The sequence below is a fragment of the Fusarium falciforme genome, chromosome 5 (assembly GCF_026873545.1).
Source record: "Fusarium falciforme chromosome 5, complete sequence".
Lineage (NCBI taxonomy): Eukaryota > Fungi > Ascomycota > Sordariomycetes > Hypocreales > Nectriaceae > Fusarium > Fusarium falciforme.
Genome location: NC_070548.1, coordinates 223,971 through 235,740, shown reverse-complemented (window position 1 = coordinate 235,740; position 11,770 = coordinate 223,971). Strand labels below are relative to the sequence as shown.

The 11,770-nt window shown below is 32.7% G+C and overlaps 2 protein-coding genes across 2 annotated transcripts; one reads left to right on the top strand and one right to left on the bottom strand.

Moving 5' to 3' along the window:
• Window positions 1-2,366: 2,366 nt before the first annotated feature.
• On the bottom strand, window positions 2,367-2,970 carry NCS54_00634600 (Hypothetical protein; the record flags this gene model as incomplete). The annotated part of the gene is made up of 4 exons (XM_053151809.1): window positions 2,367-2,456; window positions 2,507-2,577; window positions 2,631-2,720; window positions 2,778-2,970. 4 exons carry the CDS (start codon window positions 2,968-2,970, stop codon window positions 2,367-2,369), a joined length of 444 nt encoding a protein of 147 aa, XP_053007784.1.
• Window positions 2,971-4,092: 1,122 nt separating this feature from the next.
• NCS54_00634500 (Hypothetical protein) lies at window positions 4,093-4,476 on the top strand (the record flags this gene model as incomplete). The annotated part of the gene is made up of 2 exons (XM_053151808.1): window positions 4,093-4,362; window positions 4,414-4,476. The coding sequence occupies 2 exons, from the start codon at window positions 4,093-4,095 to the stop codon at window positions 4,474-4,476; spliced, it is 333 nt and encodes a 110-aa protein (XP_053007783.1).
• Window positions 4,477-11,770: the final 7,294 nt, after the last annotated feature.

Genomic DNA, 11,770 nt, shown 5'->3' with positions numbered 1-11,770 from the left:
CCATCCACTGAGCTATTAAACAGATAGGCGTTAATTACCCTCGAGCATTTTATATCAAACATAGTGTATTAATCAATTAGAATCTGATTCCGGGTTCCTAGGCTAGTATAATCCTGCTCGATCAGAGATATTATGCCAATCTTAGAGAAAGCATTAAAAAAAAACTTATAGGCGTTTTCTAATAAGGTCTATTTAAAATCTTAATAAACTAATAGTAATTTATTTTAATACCTTGGTCTTAAATATTATCTACGGGCTATTCTAGCCAGCTAATAAATCGGTCTAACTAAACTGCTGCGGAATATTTATCCCTATTAACCATTATACTATTTAGAACTCAGAAGCACTTCCTACCTCGGGAGTATTTCTAGTCTACTAAAAGGCAATATAAGATAATATAAAATGTAATAGAGGGAGGTTTATTTAGTAATTACTAGGAATATACTAGACTCTTAGCAACTAAAGAGTTAGATATCTTACTTTTATCATAGTATTTACCCCCCCCCCCGAAATGGGTTTAGCCAAGTGCAGACGGTGAAGAACTTTTCTCGAAGTACAGCAGAATGCCGATCATCTACTAACAAGAAGAACCAGAAGCCAAGATCCCCGACTCTATTAGCGTCGCCGAGTTCCTCTAAAAAGAACGGTACGGTAGATGCCCATTTGCTCAAGCACGAAATCCCTTCACATATGCTCTGACGGGTAGAGCATACACTGCTGCTAAAGTGACGAAGCAGGAAGATTACTTATCAAGGGCGTTGTCTAAGAGGCTGGGCATGGGTGGTGAAGGTATGGAATGGGAGCCATGTGCTGACAGATCCGTATCGCATCCTCAGGGTAGAGGACCGCCTTAAGGCTTCGCCTTCGGATACAAGATCATCCGGCGAAAATTGAATGTCAGAAGAGGAAGATTCTGCAGGATGAGAAAAGATAGCTGTTCTTGAGCTGACTCATTCTTTTCAGGGCTGCTTGGCGGATTTTCCAGTTAGGGGATCTATACATAAATTATGGTGGGGTGGCCCAATGCCTCGGCCGGGGTGCAAGTCGCGTGTAACAGCATGCGCCTTGGGATGAGTTGGTCCAAGGGCAGATTGGAAACCTTCCAATGCTCGGTCACACATCTGCTCCGCCTCACGGAACTTGCCTTGGTCCGCGTAGAGAAGCCCTAAGACATGGACTGTCCTAAGACTCGATGCCTGATCGCGTCCAAGCGTCTTGTCGCACTTCCGGGAAGTTCCAAGAAGGTTTTAAAGCCGACCAGGGTTTCAGGCCTCAGGTTTAGTGTTAGGGTTGTGGCTTCAGGCACTAGGTTGTCGCGCTCAGGTCTCGGCGCCTGCAAGCCCTCGGACCCTTAGCGGCCCAGCTGATTTTCACGTGGAAAGCCAATTCGCCGATTCCAAGCCCAGAATGGATTGCTGTGAAAGTTTTGGCCCCTCAATATGGTTAATGTAACGGCCAGAGCTGAGGCGGTCCCAGTCAGGTCGAAGTGCATGGCTACCGATGATCCGTGTGAGCGAGGTGATCCTGCCGCAAAATAAACGATGTGACGTTTTAACCCTTGGGGACTGAGGCGACTCTTCATCCCAACCAATCGACGGAGGGCGCTGGTCCCTGTTTCTGTCGTTGACTTTGGACCTATGGAATATTGATCACTGGCAGATTCAGCATCGGGGTTTTCCGGCCTACTAGTTTTATGAGGTCGTTTTTTCGCCTCGTAAGGTTGTTCTATTTTGGGCTTGCCATCTGTGTCGATCGCACCAAATCTCCTCATGACGAGTCTATTTTAGAATCCATCTCTACAGTAGGACTTATAAGGAGCCAGTTTACCTGTTGAATTCTTGCCGTTGTTGAGCAAGGCGTCTCATGTTTTCTTTCCACCGCCAAGGTATCTAGTCTTGGTAAATCTCGGGAACCCACGATCCGATCGGGGACCCGGCCGCTGGGAAGGACAGAGGACCGTTGTAGTGGAGCTTTCCAAGACACGGCAATGTGCCTGATCAGCCGGGGTTGGTGTCATAGTTGCAAGGAGGCAGTTGAATTTAAACCTCACCGAACTTCAGCCTCCTCGTCCCAACCGTCACTGTCATTTCAATTTAAGCTGAGTCTCAAAAGTGGGTGAAGGGAAACACGGCCGGCCCGAAGAGGCGATCGTACCTGATCAACGAGAGAGAAGAAGGTCCTATTCAGTACTACATCAACCCCAGCCATTAGAAAGGTGTAGATTCACCATCCTAGGGTCTTTTAATCACAATAGCGTCAAAGGAGTGTAAGAATGAAAGTAGCCGCATTCTGGCCCTACATCGCCGCACCGCCAAAACCGTTTGAATACGGAGACATCGTCTTCCCGACACCGCCAACAAAGGCTTTTACTTTCCCCCCTTCTTGTTCCCCTTGTTGATGTTGATGTTGATGGTGACGGGCATGTTGAAGTCGACCTCACCAATGCACATTTGGAACTAGGTAACTTGTGAGCCAGGGGATGGGGCTGAGAGGCCGAGTCACTTACACCACCGCTATTGTTGCAGCAAATGATCTTTGCATCGCTGTTGCAAGAGTTTGAGAAGGAACAGACGTTACCTGTGGGATGTTTGAGCCATCCTGGGCGGTTACAAGGTATGTGGATTACTTACCGCCCTTGCCATCCTCGACACAGCAGTATGAGCTTCCTGAAGAGCAGAGCGCTGTCTGTTCGGTCGACGAGCAATCGGCCCCCTGACCCTCTGCGGGGGCAATGTCCCGTTAGACTGGTCATCTGAAGATTTTGATTATCAACTTACTGCCCTTCATAGCTGGGAATTTTGGGAAGGGTACGTCCCCAAAAGCCGGAGCCCTAGGTTCGATGTCTCGAGTCTCAAGGCCCTCGGGCTTGATGGCCCGAGGCTCGATGTCCACAGAAGAGTCACCAACCGGAGACGCCATAGCGCCCTGTAGGAAGGCGAGGCCGTAGAGGATAGTAGAAGCGTGCATCATTGTGATGTTTAGCGCTAGCGCAGGGGAGTAGACAGAGGTAGTTGAAGGATAGATAGAGGGTAGAAGACGGGGACAGAGTGCTTCTGTAACGAGAGGGGTGGCGGGATCTGTAGTGACCGAGAGCCTGAAAAGTTGATAGGATGAAGGAGAAGGGGGCCGATATTTGTGCAGAACTCCTTCATTAGCATCGTATTCCATGTTCGGCGGCCGAAAGCGATAAGACCGCCAAAACGTAAATTAGTCCCGCTTAAACGTTTCGGAGCACCGAGCGTGCTAACTCAGTTTTGCGTTCCGCTCAAGTTTGATACTTAGATATATGAATCTAGCTGAAGTTAAATTGGAACATCCGTGCAATTGCATGCAATCTCCACGCATGTCTCCTACCTTATCTTGATGACCTTGGTTTCTTGGGTCTCGACACACCCAGCGTGCTTGAGCCATTTTCAGTCACGATCTGAAGTTTATATGCACATATGCGTCTGAGTTAAGTGTTGGACCATCCGTGCCGTTACATGTAATTACTGCGCAACCTTATGTTGGTGACCTTGAGGCCTGTCAGCCTAACTCTCGAAGCAGACTGGGTGAGCTCGGACGAGCTACAGTTGCATTGGAATCTCATACCCCGATAAACACGTTCAGCAGGGAGGCGAACCGGAACATCGGCCCCGGTTCTCACCACAGACGTCACAATAGCCCAGGCATCCGGTCTCCCGGGCTATTGGCCTGGACTCACCTAGACCGCGCCTATATTCAGCCTCTTACCATATCCTATGGCTATTCGACGAGTGGTAGGAGACTCTTGAGTTCCGCGGCCTCAAAACTGACCTCCGGCAGCATAATATCGGTGTAAAGGGCCGTAACAGAGTTCAATAGCTTCAGGTTCCAGCCTAGAGAGTCTGCATGAGACGCCCAGTGGCGACATGGTCGCTGACCTGGTTAAGAAAAAACGACACTCATTGGAACTGCTAGGGCCACAAAAGGATATATAAAGGGGCCTTCTTCCCCCTTCAACCATTCATCCTCATCACTCGCTCAACCTTCACGACTCAGTCTGACATACCTTACTCTACTGTCCTCTTGAATACTCTCTTTGTGAGATCTCAACACTTTTCAACAGCCAAAATGCAGTTCTCCATCGCCGCTCTCCTCGTTGCCGCCGCCAGCGCTCTCGCTGCTCCCGACCGCGGCAGCAAGCCATCCCGACCTGACCGCATCGACAACAACAGAAACCACCAGAGCGTCACCATCACTTGCACAGGTGGCTCTTCTTACTGCTGTTCTCCTGAGTACGGCAACGACCATTTGTTCAGCCACTACACATGCTATTCTGCCTTGACCAACAGCTGCAACGCCGGTGGTATCATTGTTTGCTGCAACCAGGTTGCCCAGGGAGTACGTGAAAGCAAGGAACCTTAGGAAAACAGCGCTAACTAGCTAATGTAGGTTAATATCAACCAGAAGCAGAGGTGCTCTGCCTTCGGCGACACCAAGGTTATCTATGTCTAAACCCTTTCCCTGAAAGCCGAGGTCGATCATGGCAGCCCTCTGTAACTGAAGTGGGCCGCACAATAATAACGGGCATCGACCTTCAGAGCTTTTTTACAATAGATTGGAGGGGGATTCCAGAATGACACGGGATTTGGATGACAGTTCGGTTTTCTTCTTCGGTTCGGGAGAGGGGATGACTCTGGGCGGGCTAGCCTCAATCCTGACCACCGACGCTCCTTAATACTTTTGAAGAGGGCCAGCTTGGCCATAGTTTGAGAATATAACGAAAAATATAATGAGTTGCTGAGTTTTTATTTAAGATACGGTAAAGGTGATTGACGTTCTTGATTGCTAGCCTATGAGATCTAGCCTCGGCTTATAAACCAGGTAGATATATTAATAGTTAAAATCCCCTATTATTTATTATAATTATCCCTTGACCTATTGATGGTTTTATTATATGGGATGTTAGCGCGGCGCTGATAGCCGCCCCTTAATGGGATGATTTTTTTAACAAGCAAGGGATAATTTCTAAAAAACTAACTTTTAAGCCTTAGACCTAAATAAAAATTACTAACTAGAGTTATTACTATCTAATTAAGTAACTGTATATTTTATCTAAGTAAGATATAGTTTTTTAGTGCCTTTTTTAAGAGATTAAGAAAAACTAAGAGTCTTAGCAAAGATATCCCTATCTTTGAGCATTGCTAGTATGCCTCTAGCTTAGCTATAACTTTAGTAAATATTAAGAAATTATCCCTTACTTCCTAGGGGGTATTATAATTTCTATATAAGAGATAATTTTTAAAAAGTAATAAAAAAAAATATATATATAGCCTATCTAATAAATAAGTATATATAATAAAAATTCTATAATATATATTTTCTTTATTTAATTAATTAATTCTTAACTGATATATATAATAAGCGAGCGACGCAGTTAAGTAAGTAATATACTTTTCCCTTTTATATCTAACTTTTTATTTAATTAATTAATTCCTAATTATAAAATATATTATAATTAAGTATTAAGGCTAAAACCCTTCTTACCTTTTAGGCCCTTTAAAATAATCTAAATTAAAGCGTCTAAAAGACTATAAAGACCTATTAGGTGTCTAAGCTAAGGTTATACTGGTGATAAAATAGTATTTAATCTCGATATAATACTACTATAAATTTATATAAGTTATTAAATCTAGAGAAAGAGATCTTTATTTATATTAGTCTTAGTCTAGATTTATAAGGATTTTCCCCCTAGCTTTATAGTATAAGAAAATTAGCTAATTAAGTATTTATTAACCGTGATATATTACTAAGGAGCTAAATATAAAGATTTAATAATTATTTATAATTAATTTTACTTTATAAGAAATATAATTATAAAGTATAATATCTAATTAAATAATCTCTATAACTTTAATAAGATTAGCTTTCTTATAAATATAATTATAAATAAAATAGTTATAATAGGTTTAAAAAGGTATTTAAAGCTAAAATTAATATAACTTAGAAATTAAAAATAAATTATAATTATTTAGGTAATTAATATAAAAGACTAGGCGATTTAGCTATTTATTATTAATATAAGTAAATATTACCTCGCTAATTAGTATTAAGATAATAATCTCTTAGGTAATTAAGCTATTATAATAACCTAAAATAGCTAAATTAATAATAAAATTAATTTTAAGTAATTTAAGTATTTTAATTAATATATAACTAAGTAATGAAATAATTATTATTATTTTTTAATCCTTAATAGCTATAAAAATTATTATTTTATTAAATTTAAGAAATATTATAAAAAGAAAAAAATTATTTAGCTTTATATATTACTTTATTTATTTTATTTATTTTAGCTCCTTAATATTAAGTATTTTCATATATTTAAAAAAGCTTATAATTAAGAAATAAAATATTTAATTAAATATTTTATTATTTATATTTTAAAGATTAAATTCTTTTTAGCCTTTTATATAACTTATAAGGCTATTTTAATAAAAAGAAATATTAAAAGGGCTTTTAAAAAAGCTAATTTTATTCCCCTTAACTTATAAATTATAATCTTAAAGCTTAATATATAGCTATAGATATTAATACTAATTAAGAAAGGGGCTAAATCTTTTATTTATTAAGTCTTAAGGATATTAAAGATTATACTTAAGGCTAGATCTTAGTTTAAATACCTAAAAAGATAAATTAAAAATTATTAAAATAATTCCGTAGAATTAACCTTTAAAGCTTTATAGTCTCTTATAAAAAAAAATAAAGGCTATTATATATAAGATTACCTTATTACTAGCTAAGGTTAAAGATTTTTAATAAGTAAATAAGATATTAAGTTAGCGCTAGAGGGCAAAAAGGATTAAGCTATAAAAAAGAAAGGTTATAATACTAAAAGAGGGAAAATAAATAATTAATTAGATAGATATTAATATATAAGTAATCATAGAATTATTAAGAAGTAGTAATTAAGGAAGGTTAATTAGACTAGGTATTTAGCGCTATAGTATTTATAGTAAGCCTAGGTATAATATAAGGACCTATTAGGTAGTAATTAAAATATCTAGGGAAGAATATAATAAACAGTTTTAATTATTAAATAGGTTATAGTATTTTTATTATTATTTTTAATCTTAAGGGTAAAAAAAAATATATTACTTACTTAACTATATTGCTCGCTTATTATATATATTACCTAGTATATTATTATAACCCTTGCGGGTATATTATATATTCCCTATAAATCCTAAGTTCTTAATTACTTATTATAATAAGACTAATATTACTAAGGATTAATATTATTCCTAGGCTATATTTATCTTAAAGTAATATCGCGCTTCCTTGTGATTAACTTTACTTAAGGGAACCTAAGTATATAAGATATATTTACTATAGTTTCTTATATAATAGCTACCCTAGCTATTAATATAACTTAGTTATACTTAATACCTTTAAGTATATTACTAGATATAATACCCCTATTATTTAAGTATAATATAATTAATTTCTTTATTAATATATAGTTAATATAACTACTTTATCCCTTAGGAATTATATAATTATTATAGAGTAATAGCTCTTATTTAGTGAATTACTTTTATTACTTTAAATAATACTAAATATAATAGCTACTTAGGTAACTCCTGCTAATAATTACTAATAAGTATTATTAATTATATCTCTATGCCTATAGTATTAACCTAAGTTAACCTAGATAGCAATATAGAGATAGGTAGTAATTTTAAATCTAGTCATAATAAGAAAGTTAAATAACTTAGGGCCTAGCTTACTACTTTAAATACTAAAATATATAGACTCTCTAAACTTATTAAATAAATAGGTAAATCTTAGTATGCTTAAAATATATAAGACCTAGATAATATCTAGAATAGTAATTATATAGCTATAGCGGCTATATATAATAAAGATATAAAGGAAATCCTAAAGCTAAACCCACTAGAGATATTTAATACAACCGCCTATAAGCTATTAATATTCCTTATATAGCTATGCGCCTTTATAACCTATTACTTAACCTAGTTTACCTTAGTATCTAATAAGGTCTAATATACTATAAGGTACTTAATTAAGTATATTATTATATAGTTTAAACCTATTATATAATAATATTTTATTCTCTTATTTATTCAACTCTCGCTATATACTTATAACCTTTACTTAGACTATAAAGCTTTTAAATTAATACTTTAATAAGCTTTTAGTATTATAAATAAAAAATTATAAGTTAATATGAAAATTAAAGTATTTTAATAAACCTAATTTACCTTAGATAATAAAATAAAGTATCTCTAATTTACCTTAAAGCTTAACTATGATTAAAAACCCTTAATAATTTTTTAATAGACTTAAGAAAGAAATTTGAATAAAACTCTATAAAAAGAATTAACTTAATAACCTTATTAATTATATTAATAAGGTAATTAAGATTAATAATTAAAAATTTTTATAAGAAAAACTATAAAACCCTAAGTTTAATAGTAATAAGGCTAATACCATATAATTTAATATTAACTAATATAAGAAAAAAAGTAATAATATCTCCTATAGCATTAAAGCTAGCCTTATAGTGCTTAGAGCTATATAAAAAAGTAAATAAGACTATTATATTAAATATTATTATTATTATAAAATAAAGTATATAAAGAAAGCTTAGTATAGGAAATAATAATATATTAAGAAAAGATATTATTAACTAAACCAATAATAATCCCTCCTAGAAGGTAAGAAATATATAAAAATAACTTACTAAGCCTAATAGAACGATAATAAACTATAAACTATAACTTAATTAACTAAACTTATAATAATATTACAAAGTAGCTATAATATTATAATAGAAACAAGAAAGAATATATATAAACCTAAACTAAATAAAGAGATAACTTACAATTAGGTAAGATATATTATTAAGCCACTAAAGAAGGACTAAGATATATAATAGCGACTACTTCTAGAGTTAATATAATAATATAACCCCATACTAAACACTATAAATAGATAAAAGGTCACTATCACGGTTACTAAGAAGCTTAAATAGAAAGATAAAATAATACCGGCAAGGCAGAAGCAATAGGTGCCCCTAATAATAGCTAAATAAGCCGACTTTAAAGATGCTACTATAAAAGGATTTAAGTATAAGAAATAAATTATAGGCTATAATAAGTAGTCTTAATTACGTTCTATTATATATAAATAGGATTACTAATACAATAACCCTATATATGATAACTGGATATTATACCTATAGCACTAAAGAGAAGTATCTTAGGAATATAATAAAATCTATAAATAATAAAAAGAAATATAATATCACTTATCTACTTAATAACTAGACTAGAGTATGAAGGTAAATAGCGCTAATATTAATTAAACTGAGTTTAAATATAGTATTAAAAAATTATAAAAAGAATTATATAAGGAATATTCTTAGTAGCAAAGGTGGTAAAAGAGTAATAAGGAGCTATAAGAAAAAGAATTACCCCTAGGTATATAATAAAAATAATAATTAATACTAGAATAACTAATAAAAAAGATATATCTAAGTTATATAAGAATATATAGATATAATATATAAATAGGAAATTTATATCTAGGCTTGTTATAAGGAATTAGTTAAAACCCTATAATATAAAGAAGTAGTATTTAACCTATAAGATAATATATAGATATACCTAATATATAGGAAATATCCTAGTATCTTATAAATAACCTAATAATACTATTAGTATAAGTAATTTTAGGAGGAAAAATAAGGTTAGTTTTTTAGTACTATATTAGTGTATTTAAATAATAGACCCGATATATAATATAAGGTAAAAGACTATTAAGTATTCTATTAATAAAATATTATTAGTATTATATATATATAATACTATAAAGACTTGTATTAAGCTATTTAGAAATATATATAAATTTTTTATAAAGTAGAAAACTAATATAAGTAAGTTCGCTAAGAGGAATACAAAGGGCTAGAAGACTAATAGCTAATAATATAGTTAAAGAATAAAGAAGACCTAAGATAAGAATAAGCCTAATAATACTAAGACTAGCTATATAGCTAAGATAATATATATAACTATAAAGTATATAATAATAATACATATAAATATAATTATATTAATTATATATTATTAAAAAACTAATAAGGCTACTTATAAAAGGGCTATTAGTAAAAGAATAGCTTATAGTACTATAAAGGGCCTTATATATTATAAAAGGAGGTAATAATCTAAGATTTTTTCTAATACTAATATAAATTAAGGGAAAATAATTATATACTTTAAGAAATAATAGAGCTAAGTAAAATCTTTTTAAGCTAAGAATAATAAATAGGCTTAAGTTATTATAATGCTATAAGGTAAAGCGCTATATAATAATAAACCTTAAAGGAAAATAATTTAATTATAATTATAAAGTTATTAATAATAAGATTAATTACTTTAAAGTTCTTATTAAAAGGAAAAACTAAGGAATCTTATTTAATATTATATTTATAAAAGGCTATAAATTAGCGCTTAGGTATTTATAATTATATTAATTTAACTAATGATTTAATTAAAGAATTAGCTAGGTATTCTCTTATAATAATAACATACCTGGTATATTAAAAGAGAACTTAACATATAATATAAGATCTTAAACTTTTATTAAAAATATTAGAGAAATTAGAAAGAAGTAAATATAAAATACCTTTTTACTTATAGGATAAAATAAAAATACTATAATAATAAATAATAAAAGTAATAAATAAGTATATATATTATAAGATAATCCTATAAGTTTAAAAAGAAATATTAAATAAATTAAAAAGATATTAGAGGATTGTAAAAGTCCTTATCATAAAGGTCTTTTATAAATATAATTCTAGAAAAATAAGCTTATAAGGTATAAGCCTAGGACTCTACTACCCTGTAGTATAGCTTATGCGCTATCTTATAGTTTGCTTACCTAAGCTTTATATTCTTAGAAAGCACGATATTAAGGAGTTATAATAATTCCTCTTTTAGGTCCTATTACCCTTTTAGGAAGGGTCACGTGACTTCGGACTTAGGACTCTTATAGAGCCTGATAAAGCCGATAAAGCCGGGCCTTTCTATAGGGTATTTCCTATCCGGTTTTAAATATCCTAGTTTAAAACCCTATAGGTTTTAACATCTATTATGCTGTAACTCGGCTTCTAGTTATCCGTTATTAGCAAGGCTAATAGGGTTTTAAAGCCCGGAACTAGGGCTATCCGACGGTATAACTTCTATCCGAATCGGGCTAATAGATTCCGAGCAATTTGCTATATAAGCTATAAACGCTCTCTTAGAAATAGCTCCTTAGATCTTCAATCAATTCAAGCAATAAGACTACCTATTAGAAGCTGGCCTTCTTCTTTATAACCTTATCTATTATTTTCCCTACTTTTATTGCTCTAAAATACCTTATCTAGCTAATTAGCTTTTTATAAGGACTGATTGCTCTGCCTATTCTCCTCCTATTTTAGTTACCTACCCTATACTATTTTCAGACTTTATAGTCTCTATTTTTCAGTCTTTTACAATAGCTAAAAAGAAAAGTAATAAAAGATTACTAAGATATTATTAATAATATTAAATAGACTACTTATATTAAATTAATAGCTTATATACGTAAAAGAAAATATAAATTAATTAATAAAAACATTAATAATATAAATATAATTAAGGTTAAAAAATAAACTTAAAATATAGCTTATAAGTAAACTACTAGTAAAAGAGCAAATATAAATATAATCTTTATTAATAATAAACCCTAAGCTAAGTAA